Source organism: Humulus lupulus, chromosome 4 (genome assembly GCF_963169125.1).
Source record: "Humulus lupulus chromosome 4, drHumLupu1.1, whole genome shotgun sequence".
Lineage (NCBI taxonomy): Eukaryota > Viridiplantae > Streptophyta > Magnoliopsida > Rosales > Cannabaceae > Humulus > Humulus lupulus.
The window spans coordinates 189069612-189089116 of record NC_084796.1 but is presented as its reverse complement, the minus strand read 5'-3'; the positions used below and the strand labels follow the sequence as shown (position 1 = coordinate 189089116).

Here is a 19505-nt window from a genome sequence, read left to right as displayed (position 1 = left end):
TTGTAATTACTGATTATGTATTTGTTGTTATGGTTTTCTTGCTGGGCCTTGGCTCACGGGTGCTGTGTGGTGCAGGTAAAGGCAATTGTAAGCTGGACCAACCATGAGTTTGAGAGCTCTGGGGGCAAGGTGTACATTGTCAGCTGCTCGTCCACCACGGCCGAGGAAAAATACAGGGATAGAGCCTAAAATGTGTATTTTTCTATTAGAGTGGCCACTGGTTGTATATAATTTTTGGAAATTGTAAATTGTCTCTTAAACCCTGTTTTTGGGATCCCATGTACCAAACATATATTTTAATGAAAATTAACCGTTTATGTTCAAAATCTTTTAAACCTAACCTGATAATTGACCTTAGGATCACATTACTGTTCAAACGACATGATTAGCAAGTCTTGCACTATTTTAAAACACATAGTGTAACGGTCTTGGTTATCCAGGGCATTACACAAATGCTTTCTTCAGGCTCTCAACGAAAGCACCAAAATGTTGACTGCCTTTTTCGTGATCAACCTTAATCTAGAGATTAAAGAAATGAACAATCAAGAACATAAAGGTTTTTACGTGGTATAGGTTATAAAAGAACCCTAGTCCACGAGTCTCTGGTATTAAGTGGATTGGAAGCTTGTTGAGGCAAGTTCCAATGGTGTATTCTCAAGCAGCATTTAGATTGCTCTGAGTACAAGGTGTTTTCTCTCTATCGAAAACCCACCCTTTATAATGAGACTCCCAGCTCTATTTATAGAAGCTAGGGTAATTAATACTAATCATTCGTAATTAATATACATTGTTCCCGTTATTGGGGGATTAATATCAATTCAATGCATTGGGTTGCATTGAATAGAGACCACAGCCCAAGCGAGATCTGCGGGGCCCACTGCAGAAAGGTACTTACTTTATGGGGAACATGCCCCTAGTACTGTCAGGGCATGCTGTACGTATTTCCGTGTCAGACGGCGTAGTGGGAGTGCAAATTTTCGTGTCGTACAATCGACAACACAGTAGGCGAATCGCCTAAAAGGTTGTCAAGTGCCCCTCTAATGTTGTAAACCTGCATTGGCTGGCACGTGGCACCTTATCTTAGGTCTGAGAACCGAAACCTCGGACCTGGGAGACAACTGGGGGAAGGAGAGCCCTCGTCTTAATTACTTGAGCTAGAGAACCTCCGGCTCCGAGGGCAAATCTCGGAGAGTAATCTACCTTTAAGGTATCCATGGCCTACCCACCGGCAGAGACAGGTGACCTCACCTAAAAGGATCTTCGCCTCAAGTAGAGTCATCGGGGAGTAACATACTCTGAAGACGTCTATGACCGTCCGAGCCAGTCATTATGAGTTGTCACATGTCGGAGGCAAAAATACGGACAACAAATGGTATATAAAGCGCCTTTATGATTTATGGGATACTGCTTAATTTTTTGTTACCTTTGTATTTCTTTATGTTAAATTAGTAAAAAAAAATGATAATATTAAATTTTAAATAATAATAATAATAATACCTCCCTAAATTCTTTTATTCAGAATTAGCTCCAGTGAAATATTTTTTTTGCTTCGACACTATTTAAAAGGATCTAACAATAATAATGTATTTCATTTATTCAACTTTTAAAAGCATCAAAAAGTCTTTTAGAAAATAAATGATTATCAAAACACAACATCATACTTTTTATTATGTCACTCATTTATCACAAATATTTAACAGCTACAAAAATATAATTAACTATACAAATATAAAAGAACTCTAACTATATATAGTTTTTAGTTATTATAAATGATCGCGCGAGTGTGACTATATTTTCTAGTAATATATATAAATATACTAGTTCTGAGGATGTCCAAGGCGGTCATTGATGTTGTGCAAGAAGTTTTTACTAAACAATACAAAGAATTGCTTACTGCTCTCAATGAAAGTACCAAATTATTGATGACGTTTTTTGTCAACTTAATTATGTAGAGCAATAAAGAAACCATAAATTTTTAACATGGTTCAGCAGTTAAAATCTTCCTACGTCCATGAGTCACTATTATTAGGAACACTTTGTAAAAGCTTTGGATGAAAGCAATTTGGCAGTCTCTCCTTAGTACTAAATTGTGCGTGTGTACAAATGACCTAATCCATGCTATTTATAAACCTGATTGTAGGAATATCTTTCCCCCAATTCAAGGAAGTTACAATCAAATATTTAAACTCAAATAAATATCTAAATTAATAATACAAATCAAATGCATTAATTAAATAATTATCCCGTGAAAATAGGGATTTACCACACAGTTTTAACGAATTCCAAAGAAATAGAGATTTCCTAACAGCTTTTCCGTGTGATAATGCGCCATCGAGCTCGATCATCACTTTAATGCGCTTTCGAGATCAACCAAACTTCGAGATCACCATTCCAGTTGTTACCTCCCCCTCTCTCACTGAGTCGATCAAACTCATCCCTCGGAGAATGTTGGTATCTTTGAGCCTGCAACTCATGCTCGAACGCTGATGGCAGATCTAAAATTGTTTGTCAATTTGTACAAGTGTACTGCTAACACTTGTTATTCTCGAGCTTACTATTTACAAGCCTACATTTCAAGACTATTTATTTAATCTCAAAATTTAGGTGTAACATTAATATTATATTAAATATTATTATAATAATGATATTTTATAATATTTGAATTTATATTAATATAATTAATAAATATATATTTTTAATTAGTTTTAAAATTAAATTCCGTTAAATATTTATAATATTTCATTAAAATTAATAAAAGAAACCCAACCAAAAAAGTCTTTATCTATACATTTTTTTATATATAAGAGATATACTAGTTGGAATGTATTCGAAAGTATATGGACACCAAAAAAATTTATATGATATCCATATTCATTTGTACATGTGTAATGTTTCTAAAATTTTAATTTTTTTAAAAATAAAATACTATTTGGTAGTTAAATACAAGTAACATAATAATAATAATAATAATAATAATAATAATAATAATAGAAACGTACGTGTGATATATATATGATTCTCTGTATTTCAAATTAAGTAAAAAAAACTTAATAAATCAATTAATAATAAATTTAAGATATTTTAGGAAAGTTGTTATATTAGGAGAGTAAATTATGGAGTCTAATGTCAATTTAAATCATTTAAAATCAGGTATATTTGTAAATATTATAATGGTGCATAGTTATGAAAACTTTCGTTTGCCAAGTTTAACACATGCAAGGCTTATTGGGCCAAGTCCAGAATTCAAATGTACCCAGCCCAGTTCTAATATGATATCTCTATTAAAGAAAAAGAGAACAAAAAATTAGTAAGGATTTCCATTTTAAATTCTCTCTCTCATTTCTAGTCATATTTTTATTTTTTTAAATTATACTAGTATTTTAGTTACTATTCCTGCTATAGCATTTTTTTTGCTCAAACACTCATAACTAAACTATATTTTTGAAGTGGTACTATGAGAAATGTGATAATAAAAAAAAGTAATATTAAACTAAATGTATTTAGTGGCTAATTTTGGTTAATTAATCTTAAAACTAGTACTCTCAAATTATCCCATTAAAGAATAGTTAGTAAAATAATAGTTTTTGGTGAATTATTTTAGGGATTTCACATTATATTAATTTTTAATTTCTCATCTTATTGTTGGTTTTTTTTTTTTCAAAACACAATTTTTGAATCAAACACGAAACATATATCAAACATAAAATGAATTTTTTAAGTTCTTTTTATTATTTTTTATGGTATTATATTTTTATTTTCTTTCTAAAATAAAATCTTGAATTTTTAAAAATATAAGTTTTGAATTAAATAGAGAACCTATACCAAATATATACTAAACACGTAACATAAAAAAAATAAAAAATAAAAAGAGCATACAAATGATATTATTTCTACAAAAAAAGGTGATAAAGATAAATTCCTCATTATTTTATGCTACATATTTGAACAATCATTATGTTACAAGTCATTACAAAACTTCAATTGTAAAAGAAAAATATGAATCAATAAAATTACAAAATTAAAAAAAGAAAAAGTATAAGGGAAAGAAAAATCATATCCTCGGGTATTTATATAAATTTTTTTTTTTTTGTAAATTTGACATTGTAACAATTACTTTTGGGTATCTCAATTTTTAATTATTTTTATCTTTGACTATTATCAATTGCTGTACTTAGAGGTGGAACAACATTATTTGGTGATGATTGAAATGGAAAATTAAGACGCCAAAGCATGATCTTAGAGCACCCATCTGGTGGGATACCCTTTATTTCAGTCTCATCTTCAAGAACCACTTGCTTCACAAATTTGATTGAATCCTATTTCAGAAATAATGATAAATAAATAATTAGTTAAATAATAATTAAGTACATCTAATTAACTCTTTTGCAGAAGAATAAACTTAATTAGTTAACTAAGTTAAAAAATTTCATTATAGTCTCACCTAATAATAATAATAATAATAATAATTAACTAATGTTTGCAAGTCTGTCAAATCTTATTATATAATATTTGTAGGTTGGCCAAACCTCTGCTCAACCTTACTTGCTAACCATAAAGGTGGAAAAACATACAAATATTAGGTTTGGTATTAAAAAAAATATTAAAGTATAAATTCAAGATCTATACTTTAACAAATAATTAATGAAGTTATATGTTAATTTTTATGGTATGGAACATTTTTATATCATGTTCGGTTTAGAAAATGAAATTGTTGTATTTCCACGTAAATAATTAACAAAACAATTGATTAACAATTTTGAGTTTTCAAACTTAATATATATGTATTTATATTAAGAATATTGTTACGAGACACAAGTGTCCACCTATATACTGCGGCATATAGTGATAAGTGCAATTTAATATTGGGACTCAATATTAAATTATACAAATTAATTAATATTTTTCATCATGTAATATTGGACACCTTAAAATATACATAACAATACATATATTCGTATATTTAAATACCTGAGATGTGGTTTGAACGGGGGAAGTACGACCCCATCTTTCGGGGTCCCAAAGGATAGAGCTATTGAAGCCAAAACTTGAAATTTGAATCGGAGGTTTGGAGTCATCATCAGTTTCATTATTCATTTTTCTTAGATGCCATCCCATGACTTGTGAAGAATCACATACAGGTCCTTCTATCATCACCTTCTGCCTGTTTGCTGCTAGTAATGCCATTGGCCATGTCCCAAAAGCTCTACATACATTTAAGTCCCCAAAATAAGTACTATTTACATCATTATATATATATATTTATATTTATATTATTTATATTTAAATAGGAGACATCTAAAGCCTACTTGGAACACATTAAAGACACTAAAATAGTACCATATATAATGGTGATACAATTATGACATATGAAACATACCATGAGTCTTTAAGTAAAATTTTAGCAATACAATCATATCACAACCATATATATTAAAACTACCTATCGTGATCTGTATTTTATTTATTCTATAATTTAATAATAATAATAATAATAATAATAATAATAATAATAATAATAATAATAATCTAAAGTGGTTAAGAGGCAAAATCATTGAACTAATTCTTCTTGTCTACTTGTACAAATCAAACAACCTTTGGGAATCAAAGATAGTAGGCACAACAAATATTAAAGAAAAAACACTATCTCAAGCAACATTCAAAAAGATTTTGCTTATTTATTTTTTTTAAAACAAGAAAATTTTGAAATTAAGAAGAACAAAGAGAGATTAAAGATTTGCTTACTCAATTTTTCGAAGCTCATCGAAGAATTCAAGATCATAAACATTGGAAAGGGAAGCAAAGTGAACAATCCCACTAAGCTTATGATGTTCAATGTGTTTGAGAGCAACATTCCTTTGATGATCAAGCTCGGCTTCAATGTCAGTGAAATTCTCTTTGAACACCAAATGTCTATACATAATACCTGTCTTCCTTAGTATCTGCGACACGTCGTTTGACTCACTTTGTCCCTCAACGACAATCCAAAGCAATGGTGGTTTAGCCAAGCGTAGAGAGTTAGCCAGCCTTCTCAAAAGCACCCCTTGAAACTTGTTGTCGTTTGTGCTTGTTGGTGTCACTATTATCACTAGCTTTCTTGGTGGTGGTAGTTGTCGTTTCTCTTCTTCCTCTTCTTGTTCTGATAATTTCATTCTTTGGGGACGCTCATGAGGCATGGGAACAATTGCTTCTTCTGAAACATTAACATTAGTAGTAGTAGACCCAGTAGTAGTGGTAAAACGAATTGTCGTTTCTCGGTGAGAGGTTGTTTCAATAGGCTGAGGGGAGAACTCTTGCTTATTACTTGTTGATGAAGAAACGACATAGTTGAAATTGTCGTAGGAGAAAAGTGAAGACTTACCGGTTGGGAAAAAGCCAGTGAAGAACCCCATAACAAAGCATAAACAGAAATGAACTATGGCTTTTTTCCATACATGGACTCTCTTTTTTGATCTTTCAACTGACCCCATACCTTACCTTTCTTTCTCCTCAAAATTCAAGTTTTTGATATGAAAACTTGTTAAATCAGAATCTGGGTATCATAGTATATAAATAGAGAGAGAGAGAGAGAGAGATAGAAAGGTGACAACCTTATTTGAATATATATTTTATATATAAAGTAAGGAGAGGAGGGTATGCGATTGGTACTTGGAAACTCAAATTGGATTGGTGTGTGTGTGTTTTTGTTTGTATGGTTTTGGGCTTTGTTGTCCCTTTAAGTCAAAGGAAAATGGTAGTGAAAGCTTTGATGAGTTTGGTGATTGGTATCAATATATTGTTTGTTGGGGATTGAAACCCATCAACTAATTAATATTAAATATAATTCTCATTGGTTTAATTTTTGGGGGTGTGAAGTCAGTAAGTGTAGTTTAATAATAATAATAATAATAATAATAATAAACAAAAAGATATTGAGGTCTTAACTTCTCCTCCATGATACAATTATTATGGTGATTAAAAAAAATTACATTGACAATTGAGGACAACAATTGCTGATTAATTTGGTCGTGAATCAAGACATGACTTATAATAAAGTAAAATAATGTGTAGAGAGACTTATATATGTATGTATCACATGGACATTTTTGTTTTTGAGTGGGGTCCTATTTTTATACCAAAAAAAAGTGTGAAATTAACTTGCACATCAAGGGCTCTTTTGGGGAATTATACCTTTTTTTTATGATGATTATTGATATGGGTTTCTTTTTAATGGATGATTCATAAGTTTAAACTCAAGAAAAATAAAATAAAATAAAAATGAAGGATTCTCTCTGTCTCTCTCTAATCATGTCATATACAACTAACTTTCGAACATTTTAAGCAAACAATTGCACGATTACACCTTATTTTAATTAGTACTGGTTTGTAACATAACACAAGTTTATTTATTTATTTATTTTGATTCAATTTCAATTTCTTCTCAACACAAATTTTAATTTCAAAGAACAAAACTTTGCAAGGTAACTTTTTTTTTTTCTCCTTTCTTCATCTGTCCTGATGTGGAGTAACAGCTACTCTTTTGTAAAGCTCGAACATGAGCTATATAGTGGATACACACACTATTCTAGAACATGACAAGAAAACGACATGTCGTTTATAGTAGAATAGTTGGATATATGAAAGTCTTTGAAAAGAGAGGCATTCATTCTCCTCGTTAGTTTTTCAAGTAAAAATCTGAGCAAAATACACACACACATGCATATACATATATTGTCTTGTACATTACTCAAACCTGAGTAATATGACAGCCATGATGATAACCAAGCTCAAACCTCATAACAAGCCAAGTTTTCATCCATGGAACTTACCCAACTTGAGAACTGAACAGTCTAGCAATGAGTATATGAAGCACTTGTGCTTGCAAAAACGTTACAAAGAAGCTCTTGAGGTGTTTGACTTGATAGAGAAAACTACATCTTTTAGGATATGCCCCAGTGCTTACTCTCACTTGGTCTCTGCTTGCTCTTCTCTAAGGTCTCTCGAACATGGTAAGAGAATCCATAATAATCTTATTTTGACGTCGAATTTTCAACAGGACATCGTTCTTCAGAATCGTATTTTGAATATGTATGGGAAATGTGGGTCAGTTAAGGATGCCATGAAGGTATTCGACGTAATGCCTCAACGAAATGTTATTTCTTGGACTTCAGTCATATCTGGGTGCTCACAAAATGGTCAATATAATGATGCTATTGAATTGTATTGTCAAATGCGAAGGTTAGGACATATGCCTGATCAGTTCACGTTTGGGAGTGTAGTGAAAGCTTGTTCAGGGCGTAGTGATGCTTGGTTGGGGAAGCAATTGCATGCTCATGTTGTTAAATCAGAAAGTGGTGATCAACTTATCGCGCAAAATGCTCTTATTGCAATGTACACTAAAGTTGGTCTGATTGCTGATGCTTCCCTTGTGTTTTCACGTATTGTAACAAAGGATTTGATATCATGGGGTTCGATTATTGCAGGATTTTCTCAACTTGGCTATGAGTTAGAAGCTTTGCTTCATTTCAAGGAAATGTTATGCCAGGGTGCTTACCAGCCGAATGAGTTCTTTTTTGGAAGTGCTTTCAGCGCTTGTAGCAGCCTCTCTGTGCCTGAATATGGGAGACAGATTCATGGGATGTGTATAAAATTTGGTTTAGGAAGAGATATTTTTGCGGGATGCTCACTTTGTGATATGTATGCGAAATGTGGCTTCTTAGAGTCTGCAAAAACTGCTTTCAATAATATAGACAGGCCAGATTTAGTTTCTTGGAATGCGATAATCTCAGGGTTTGCGAATAGTGGAGACACTAATGAAGGCATATCACTTTTTAATAAGATGAGATGTATAGGGCTTAAACCCAATGATGTGACTGTTCTGTCATTGTTTTCTGCTTGCATAAGCTCCTGGACAATCCAGCAGGGTAGGCAAGTCCACTCTTATACAATTAAAATGGGTTTTGATTCAAATGTTCCTGTGCACAACACTTTGCTGTCTATGTATGCAAAGTGTTCAGCTCTCTATGATGCCTTTAAAGTTTTTGAAGATATAGAAAGCAGTGCTGATTTGGTATCTTGGAATGCCATTTTAACAGCGTGCACACAGCACAATGAAGCTGGAGAGGTTTTCAGATTGTTTAGACTGATGCTTTGTTCTCAAATGAGACCTGATCATATCACTTTAAGTAATGTAATTACAGGTTGTGCTGTAATTGCATCTCTGGAGGTAGGGAATCAAGTTCATTGCTTTTCTATGAAAAGTGGGCTTGTACTAAATGCTTCTGTCTCCAATGGATTGATTGACATGTATACAAAGTGTGGTTCACTTGGAACTGCTACAAAGCTCTTTATCTTAATGGAAAGTCCTGATGTAGTCTCATGGAGTAGTTTGATTGTGGGTTATGCTCAGTTTGGATATGGAAAGGAAGCTCTTGAACTCTTCAGAAAAATGAAAAGTTTGGGAGTAAAGCCAAACGAAGTTACATTTGTAGGGGTCCTTACTGCTTGCAGTCACGTTGGACTAGTAGAAGAAGGACAAAAAATCTATAGAACAATTGAAATTGAACATGGGATTGTACCAACAAGAGAGCACTGTTCTTGTATGGTGGACTTGCTTGCTCGTGCTGGACGCTTACACGAAGCAGAGGACTTCATCCAGCAAATGGCATTCGAGCCTGACATTGTGGTGTGGAAGACTCTCTTAGCTGCCTGCAAAACTCATGGGAATACTGATATAGGAAAATGGGCAGCAGAGAACATTATAAAAATCGATCCCTCTAATTCTGCTGCTCATGTGTTACTTTGCAACATACACGCTTCTTCTGGCCATTGGGCAGAAGTATCTAGATTAAGGAGCTTGATGAAAGAAAGGGGGGTGAGAAAAGTTCCAGGTCAGAGCTGGATTGAAGTTAAGGGTAGAACCCATGTCTTTTTGGCTGATGATACTTTCCATCCAGAGAGGGACAAAGTATATGAAAAGCTTGAGGAGTTGTGGTTCCAGATGTTGGATGAAGGTTGTGATCCACTCGAGACATAGGCTTTTTATAACAAAAGAGGTTTTCCTGGTTGATTCTGTGGAATGAATATGCATACCCTTTCGAATTTCACTGAAAGCCCAAAGCCACTTGTGCACTGACTGAGTACCAGCCTCAAGGAAACTAAACTGCCTCTTGCCTCTGGCTATGATCATCTCGGGTTTGCTTCTTGATTTTGAGGTGTTCAAATGATAATTTATGTACATTTAGTCCAAATTTGGCTGTCTTTTGATATGTTCTAATGTGAAATTGTCAATGAACCCAACCCAATTGGATGCTCGAAGTTTGCTTGATTCATATGAGTTCAAACCGAGTTAAAACAGAAATAGATTAGATAGTTATCTATCTTTAGAGATGTTTATTCATTTTTTTCCCCTTTCCTCAGGTGCTTACCTGATCTGGAATTCGTTCAAGGGGTTCAATGTTTGCTGCAACCATGGTCAGAAAATGTTCAATCACTAAAGGAATTGGTTCAAAATCCTCAGTGGAGTAAGTCTACTATCTAATTCAAGGAATCACTTGCTGTTTAGTATGTTAAAGCTGTTCAAAACAAGTTGAGATTACAATTCTTTTGTTCATTTACTTCAAAAGAATATGGAAGCATGTTGTATTCAATCACATTATTATTGGTATAACCGCAGAAATTTCATTCAAAAGTAAACCAGCTTGATATTGAGCATTAGACCAAAACACAGCAATAATCATCCTAGAACATTTCAGGTGTGCAAAATTTTGTAGCCTATAGCCAAATAAATTAAAACAGATACAATGTAGTCTAAAACTGATAACTGGGAAAACTTATTGTTTATTTCTTTTTTTCTCCCTTATCTTGAGGGGTTGTTGAGATTGTATCTCTTCGAGGCCGGTGTTTCTTCCACTTCTTTTTCTGCAAGCCAAGAGCCCAAGATGGAAACACAGAGCCAGAGCTTTTCATCTCGTTGGCTATGTTTCGCAAAAATGGAATGTCCTCCTCTGTGTATAAAGTAATGGCTTGCCCACTCCTTCCTGCTCGGCCAGATCGACCTTCATAGAACAATAGCAAACATGGTCTCAGAGGTTAGGTTCATTTCAAAGAAACCAGGGGCAAGCAGTTTTTTTTAATAATACTAATGTGGTATGGAATATAAATTTGCAAGGCACCTTTGAAAACAATAAATTAAAAGTTCAATTCTATATTTCATGATTAGGGTCTCAAACACATGCTAGAAGAGTTTGAATGACATACCAATCCTGTGAATGTATGCAGAAGTAGAATCTGGAAAATCATAATTGATCACGCAGTTGATTGCTTTGAAATCCATACCTCGGGCAATAACATCAGTGGCGATTAAAACCCATGTTTTGCCAGCTCTGAAGTTATCAACAGCACTGTCTCGCTGTATGCCATTTAACAACAGTAGTTTGTTGTAGTTCATGTAAAAAATAAACTCAAAAGCAGTTACTTGAGCACATGAGCACAACTCCATAGAGAGTTCACAAAAGAAAAATAAAGTTCCAAATGACCTAGCACACGGATGTAGTCCTAAATATTTCCATACAAAACTCTACCATGTTCAAAATCCCAATTCTTAGGCACTTTCCCATTACCACTACAGTAATATTAAGAAAAGCAACTTCAACAATGACATAATAAAGAGTGTCCAAAAGTTACCCAACTCGATTATTCTGGATTTTGTTTCAATTTCTGTCAAATTGCTTAAATCGGATGGTGATTGGTGAGAATTATGAAGGAGAAAAGGATCCTGTAGGTATCACTAGAATTTTTTTTTCTTTGCCATAATCAATTGAACTAATGTATGTAAAAGATAACAAGAACTTGCCTGTTCCTGTGTCAGATCAGAATGGATGACATCAACTCTAATGTTGTCAACTAACAGTTCTCCATACAGTTCCTTAGCTCTGTCCTTGCTTTGGACGAAGATTAACACAGGCGGATTCAGACTCTACTGACAAGTACAAGAAAAACAATAAAGGATGAGTTGGAAGAATATTAAGATGCTCCAATTGAAAATACTGATGTGATATAATAATAATATTGCACAACAAACAAGCATGTTGATTCATTTCTCCCAATGGAAACCATATGCTATTATTAACCAGACTCTTCAAATCATAATGAAAATAATTTCCATATTTTATCTCCTTGGTCTTATTATCCTCTATGAGGGGGAGAGAGAGAAAGAAAGCTTCCACATCTTAGTCAAACATAGAAAATTATAGCAAAAATTCTTCCTGTGGTGCATATCTGCAAAATGTACCTCTGCAAAGCTTTGACGAAGTGCTAAAAGTTTCCCTTCTTCACTTCCAGCAAAAACCAACTTTTGCTTGACATTTTCGGAAGCCGTATTCCTGTTTAGAATCAAAATGATATACATCAGTTTATTTGTCAACATGTAACACATGTCAAACTCTGGTTTGCAATAGATTCATGAAGCTTACTTTCTGCCAATAATAACTCGAACAGCATCATGCATTATTGTACGTGCAAGCTCCTCGACAAAATCAGGTAAAGTAGCACTAAACAATGAGCGTACTATTGAAGGATTTGAGCATGCTTTGACTATGCAATCAATCTGCTTTAGCAAGCCAAGCTCAAATAGCTTATCAGATTCATCCAATACAAGATATTGAACCCTGCATAACACCAGAAATTCATGAGTTCATTGCAAATCCTTAAATGCTCGGTATTCATCTAACACCATTGCATTGATCACTAAAATTGAGATTTCGCAACTTTTAAAAGATATAATTATGAAGTGGGAATAACAGAATTCACCTATTACAAATAACAGCAAAATCTAAGTGATCTTAAAATATAGATATCTATTATTGCTATACCATTGTTATTTGACTACCGAATAGATATAAATTGCAGCAAGCTAACATAATTTTTTTCATGTTGCTCTCATCATTTATAAGTTCAAAACATTGAAAATAATTACTTGCCTGCTTAAATTCAACTTTTTCTTTCGAATAGCCAACTTTAACCGAAGTGGAGTGGATACTAGTATATCACAAGAGAACTTTGATAAGTCAGCTTTTCGTATAAGCTGTTTAGTCATCAGCTTTATACGAAATTTACTTCCCTCGGCAAACTTTTTACACTCTCTAATTGTTTGAGATGCCAATTCACGTGTAGGGCAAAGTATTACAGCTCCAACACCATCTTTAGAAGCAGGCTGGTTACACGGAAAGAGAAAATCAGCAAAATTCAAGAACCAAACATAATTCAATTCACTAACAGAATACCTTAAGTTTCATAAGCATGGGACAAACAAAAGCCAAGGTTTTGCCAGACCCAGTTGGAGCACAGGCAAAGCATTCCCGTCCCTAAGAAAAAATGATCAGAACTAACATCATGTAGTGTAAAAAAATTATGGTGATTTGATTTTATTCATATTTTATATATATAGGAGAATTCTATAATAAGGACAATACTTATGCCCCTACCGATAGAAACGTTTGTTTTCGACACGTTCAGAAATTATAACCCAATTTTTTTTATATAACAGTGTACATTGTAGTTATAATAGACATCTCACTAGTTTTTGAGATGCCAAAAATATAGTTCAAACCGTCAGTCAGTCATGCATGCCTGGTTTTTTTATTCATGTGAAACTTTTTATTTTGGACTCTATTTTTTAGCATAATAAATTATTCAAAATTTCCCGAAAATTGGTGGGATGTCTACTATAACTACATAGTACATCATCATATAAAAAAAATTTAATTATAATTTCTCCACGTGCCGAAAATAGAATCGCCCCTATCGCAGTAGGGGCAAAAGTGGCGACCCTATTGTAGAATTTCTATATATATATATACAAAATAGTGCAGCTGAAACTAAATATTTCATGGTCAATTCTGATTGGTTGAAATTGAATTAATAATTTTTTTTTCTCGTTTCAATCACAACAAAAGAAATAAATACAAAGTGAAAGAAAATAAAGACCATAAGATAGCTTAAATGGAAGTCCATACAGATAAGAGGATTGGTATAGCCTGCCTTTGGATTGGTGTTGGCTCTTTAATTCCAAGTTCTGCCAAATTACGTAATAATTTCGCCTTACATCCATATCTATAAGAGCAATCAAGATAGATTCTTAGTTTTAATTAATAACAACAGGAGATTAACATCAACTAGAATTAAGAATCAGCAGCTTTCAGAAAGGAGGAAAAAAAGCTTCAGGTTCAAGCAGACAACAATGTATTTTGAAAGCAAAGCAAAGAAAGATGACAAATACAGCAAAGAGGAAGAACTCAAATGCCACAAAATGAAATTGTGAACAACTAAATTCTCTGATTTTCTTCAGCATTTACGGGATAAGGGGAAATCATGGCCATTTGGACAGAACCAAGCATAACAGAAAATCCAGGAAGAATACAGTACACATAAAAAGTTGATCTCCAGGTCTTATAAAAAAAATACAAGAATAACCAAACCATTAAGTAATCACTTGTGAATTGCTAGAGGGAAACTACATAGTGCAAAAGAGTTTCTCAAGAGCACAAATATAGACAACTCAGAATATGTTTACAATTTTTTAAACAACAGACCCCTAAGCAAAATGACATACCTCGAGCTTAACTCTGCGAAATCTGTAAGTGGAGATGGGATATTATTCCCAGAAACGTGGATGTTATGCTCCTTCCTGAAAAGTGCATCCCGCTGAGAAAATACCAAAGATGTTAAAGCAGAAACCAAAAAAGCACCAACACAAAAACAAAATCTTCTTTAAAAAAAAAAAGAAGAGGGAAAGCTGAAAGAACCTCTTGTTGCTGATAAAATTTCTTTTTCTCTTGGGAGAGTTTTTTCTCAGTTTTCTCATTCTCTTCTTTCACGATAGCTTCAACTGATTTTGAACTCTTGAAAATGTTGAATCCCTCCACAGATTCTGTTTTAGCATTATTAAGACAATTTTCAAAGTAAAGCTTATTATACCTTTTAATTGCACACATATTGAACAATAAACAATGGCAAAACCAATAACTACCAGAAGGTCCAGAACCAACTGCCTTTCTCTTCCTCTTCTTCACACGTACTTTCTCCTCTACTTTCTCTTCTTCATCTTCTTCTAATTCTCTATTTTCGTTCAAGCTCAAATTCTCAACCAATTCATCATTTTCCCTCTTCTCCTAAACAACCCAAAATTACAACACTAGATTTTAGTATCAGAAAGAATTATATGAAGCTTTCCCGAGAACCAAACAGAAATACCCAGATTGTGTTTTGTTGAAACGAAACTAGAAATTTTGAAAACTACCCAGACCATGCAGAAGAAAAACGAAAGCAAATACCCAATTTAAATAAAATGGTACCTGGAATCTGGAAAAGTCTCTGGAGAATTTCTTCTTATTAAAATGGATTCCAGCGAACAAAAAAGAAGTGCCTTTTTCCATAGTTGAAGACGATGAATGTCGTCTCCTTCTCACACCGTGTACCGTTATATATATATATATATATATATATATTTGTGTGTGTGTGTGTGTGTGTGTGTGATTATCAAAAAAGCAACAGACTAGGATTGAATTGCAGTGGAAGGAAGGAAAAGGTTGATGGCGACGATGGTGAAACTGAAATCTGTGTTTTGTGAGAGCGTTCTTAGACCCTGCGCTTAAACCCTGCTCTTACTCCCAACACAAGTACCAAATCTTATTGAACGACACGTCGTTTACATCAAGAGACAATCTAGGGTTAATTTAAATGGGGAAATTTGACTTTTAGTGCATTAAATAGTGGTACCATAACAAAGATACTCTTCTACTATATATATGTACATTTTATCTTAGTATTTTCCTTAGTTCCAAAAATACCCTTGTCATTTGTTTCCCGCTTTCTCACTCTACTCTCTCGGACGCTCTCTATTCTCTCCCTCACTCTCTCGGTTCCGATATCAAAATCCTCAAAATTGCTCACTCTCCTTTCGCATTCACTGTCGAATCTGTAGGCATTGTCTTCCATGACCACGACCGCACATCAGTGGCAAGAAATCTCGACCGGAGTAGGCGGGTAGGCGAGAAAACCCAAGAGATCAACGAAACAACCCCGAAATAGAAAAATGTGAGGGATTTACTTATTTATTATGCAATAAATTGTCTAGGTCTGCTTTATTTGTTAATTTTTTGTTCATAGGATAAATCGGGGCTGGGGAATGAAGAAATCTGGGTTTTTTTTCGAGATTTTTTATGCACATTGATAGAAATCGATAGTATATGTTAGGTTCTGGATTTGATTGTACCTCGATAGGCCTCGATGAGACTCGATAGGACTCGATGATATTTTAGGCATATAGAAATTTTTTAGCATATACCTCGATAAGACTCGATGATATTAGACTTGTGGCTAATTTTAGCACCTGCCTCGATAAGACTCGATGATATTTGGCATATGGCTAATTTTAGCATCTGCCTCGATAGGACTCAATGATATTAGGCATATGGCTGATTTTAGCACCTGTCTCAATAGGACTCGATAGTTACCAGATTGTTTTACATTTTTAACATTTTTTTTTTGTTTTTTTTTTCAGATGCCTGAATTGATTGTGTCATTGGAGAAGCACTTTCCTGGTCGTGTAACCTATAGGGGTAGTGCTTACTTAGAAACCCTTATAGAGCAATTTAAGAGGCACGATCTAATTGAACAGGCACAGGCATGCCCGTTGGGACAGTTCTTCAAGGCCAAGTCGTTTAGTTTTTTTGGGGTTCTGCTGCATCAGCTTATGTTGTGAAAGGTGGAAAGCAAGAAGGCTGAAGAGGGCCACTTCTACTGGGCAACATTCTTTGCAATTTGGGATTGCAGAGTTTGCCCTAGTCACTGGGCTGAATTTTGGGAACACCCCGTCCCCAGACGAGTTGAGAAAGCATCTTTCAAGTGATCGGATCATCCATGAATACTGTAATGGTGATTCGAAGGTTAGTTTCGGTCAGTTGGAAGATGCTTTGAAGTCCTCGACAAACCCAGAAGATGCATTTAAGATGGGTTTGTGCTATTTGATAGGGGGGGTACTGAATGCCCCAGAGAAGACAACGACGATATGGGGTGATTCCCTGAAGATGGTTGAGGATCTTGACTACTTTTTCAAGTATCCGTGGGGGAAGTTGTCCTTCAAGAAGGTTATTAGAGGAGTTCACAAGGACATGCAGAAGCAATTGAAGCATTACGAGGCAAAGAAGAAAGAGGGTTCGAGCAAAAAACAGAAGGAGGCGAAGTATAGTTCCAATGGCTATGCACTCGTACTTCTTTGCTGGGCTTTTGAGGCCATGCCAACTCTCGGGAGTAAGTTCGGTGAGAACAGTGGGAATCAGATTCCAAGGATGCTTAGCTGGGCTACGAAGACCAATATCATTATTTCGACAGCTCAGTTTGTTCCTATATTTGACAATCGTCGAGTAAGTTCCATTTTATCTTGTTAAATGTCACAAATTAATTGATTAACGATTTATTTTATTAAAGTTTTTCTGACACATGTTATTCAACAATGCAGTTAGTGGTATTTTCCATGCTGAAGTCACGTCCCGGTGAGGTAGTCTACTACAATAGCCTCCCAAGTTGATTCCAGGTTATTCCCTGAGTTGGAATCAACTGTGGGGGAGGCTGGGATTGCAGCGGAGGAAGTAGTGCCTGAGAAGGAGGCAGAGAAGCTGGCAGAGGTTGCAAAGGAAGCCTCCATTTTTTACGAGGATGTCCCGAGGGTTGAGGAGGGCACTTCACAAGCCTGTGCACCTTCCTCTAGTCAGGTTGCCCAGCTTGATTATGAGCAATTGATGCAGAGGCTCAAGAGGGTTAAGGAGGGCCAGGCAACCTTACTTTAGAATCAAACTACGATCATGGCTCAGTTGGCGCAGCTGCTTTCAGTGGTCTCAGGTCGATCCACCCACGTAAAATCAGATACAGAGTCTGATATCTTGCCTGAGGACTATGAGCCCGGTGATCCACCCTCCACTCCACAGGCCCAGACATCTGTAGTTGCCAGTGATGTCGACAGTCCCAGTGTATGAGTATTACAACCTGAGGAGGCAGCTAGCCTTGAAGTTGTCAGGAAGAAACGCAGGCCCAAGCGTTTTGATGACTTCACCGACCCAACGAAGAGGATGAGAGTAGATAAACAGGGGCTAGTTGCTGAACCTTTGAGGAAGTGTGACCCGCAGCAGGAGAAGAGCTTCCATAAGTGGATCATCGAGAAGATCGACAACAAGAGAGATCGAAACGTCCATACTGGGACACACAGTGTGGCATGGTTCTTGCAGTTGCACACAATCTAGACTTGACTTTGGGATTCGGTATGTAAATTACATTTATGTTTTCAATTCAATCTTAAAATATATTGATGGTACTAACAAATTTTCATGTTTTTTCAGCATATTGATGCCGCTTTGCACATGCTACGCCGCCGACGCCACTTTTATCATGCTGCATTTCGGCAAGATGTTGCGATCATGAACACCACCTTCCCCCAAGTGTGCCTAGGTCATTGGAATCATTTCAGAGAGACCGGCACTAAGTATACATGGGACGACGATGTGCTGAAAATGTTGAAGGGTGATGATAATCAATTCCTCGTATCCTGGCAAAATATGAGTGAAATATATTTTTCCTTGCACGTCGAGAAAGTCGCACATTGGATTGCCATTGAAGTCTCCATTCCAACGTGGTGCATCAACATTTATGATTCCAACCATAGCATGCTTAGTCCGACTCTATTGGAGGAAGTGATCAAGCCTTGGTGCTTATTGTTGCCTTCGTTGTTGTGGTGTTTTGGCATGTTTGACGACCATGACGACCTCCATACATATCCTGAGCAGAACGCAAAGCCTTTTTCATATTGTCGTATTCCTCCTGAGGAGTGTCCTCAGACTAAGACAAGGTATTCCCCTATTTAATTAGTGTATTTTGAAATCTGAATATTAAAGTTATTTTTGTCTTCTATTGACACAAAATCGATTATATGCAGTGGGGATTGTGGTATGTTTGCCATCAAACATATTGAGCATTTGGTTGCCAGGCTACCACTCGATATCGTTATCAATGAGAACATCCAACATTTTAGGACCAAGTGGTGTGGGACATATTCTATCAGAATTTGTCCCCGTGATGCTCTTTACATTTTCTTGATACACCTCTTGTATAGTATATCATATAGTTAGTTTTGTATATTGTTTTTGTTATACCCAAAAATTGGAGATCAAGGACGTGGCAATAAATGTGAAAAATGGCAGTGCATGGTCAGTAAAAGACACGTTAATAGTCAATAAATACATTGACTCCTCAGAGTTGTGATAAAGTGACCCGGTAGACTGACAAAGAATTTGGACTGCTTGAAAGATGTCATAACCAAGCCAAGTGCACCTTGGTCCTAGGAGGCTAAGGAGAATGCATCCTAGGAGGCAAAGGGGAGTGCATCCTAGGAGAGCTAAGGGGAGTGTATCCTAGGAGAGCTAAGGATGAGGTCCGAGGAGAACTCAAGAAAGTGGTCCTAGGAGACCCCAAGGAGGATG

General features: G+C 35.2%; 3 protein-coding genes across 4 annotated transcripts; 1 reads left to right on the top strand and 2 right to left on the bottom strand.

Moving 5' to 3' along the window:
- Positions 1–3908: 3908 nt before the first annotated feature.
- On the bottom strand, positions 3909–6647 carry LOC133831047 (beta-1,4-xylosyltransferase IRX9-like). The gene is made up of 3 exons (XM_062261211.1): positions 5743–6647; positions 4969–5203; positions 3909–4316 (listed from the first exon to the last, which is right to left on the bottom strand). Exons 1-3 carry the CDS (start codon positions 6465–6467, stop codon positions 4143–4145), a joined length of 1134 nt encoding a protein of 377 aa, XP_062117195.1. The 5' UTR covers positions 6468–6647; the 3' UTR covers positions 3909–4142.
- A 1003-nt stretch (positions 6648–7650) lies between these two features.
- Positions 7651–10660, top strand: LOC133831045 (pentatricopeptide repeat-containing protein At3g53360, mitochondrial-like). Of its 2 annotated transcripts, none has more exons than XM_062261209.1 (2): positions 7651–10170; positions 10396–10660. In XM_062261209.1, the coding sequence occupies exon 1, from the start codon at positions 7739–7741 to the stop codon at positions 10010–10012; it is 2274 nt and encodes a 757-aa protein (XP_062117193.1). In that variant the 5' UTR covers positions 7651–7738; the 3' UTR covers positions 10013–10170; positions 10396–10660. The 2 variants fall into 2 exon arrangements, with proteins under 2 accessions (XP_062117193.1, XP_062117192.1); XM_062261208.1 differs by having other exon boundaries at positions 7651–10190.
- On the bottom strand, positions 10655–15617 carry LOC133831046 (DEAD-box ATP-dependent RNA helicase 57-like). Its single transcript, XM_062261210.1, has 12 exons — positions 15330–15617; positions 15005–15146; positions 14781–14905; positions 14588–14679; positions 13992–14088; positions 13260–13340; positions 12957–13189; positions 12450–12644; positions 12269–12359; positions 11831–11953; positions 11236–11386; positions 10655–11033 (listed from the first exon to the last, which is right to left on the bottom strand). The coding sequence occupies exons 1-12, from the start codon at positions 15408–15410 to the stop codon at positions 10816–10818; spliced, it is 1629 nt and encodes a 542-aa protein (XP_062117194.1). The 5' UTR covers positions 15411–15617; the 3' UTR covers positions 10655–10815.
- Between the last annotated feature and the right edge of the window lie 3888 nt (positions 15618–19505).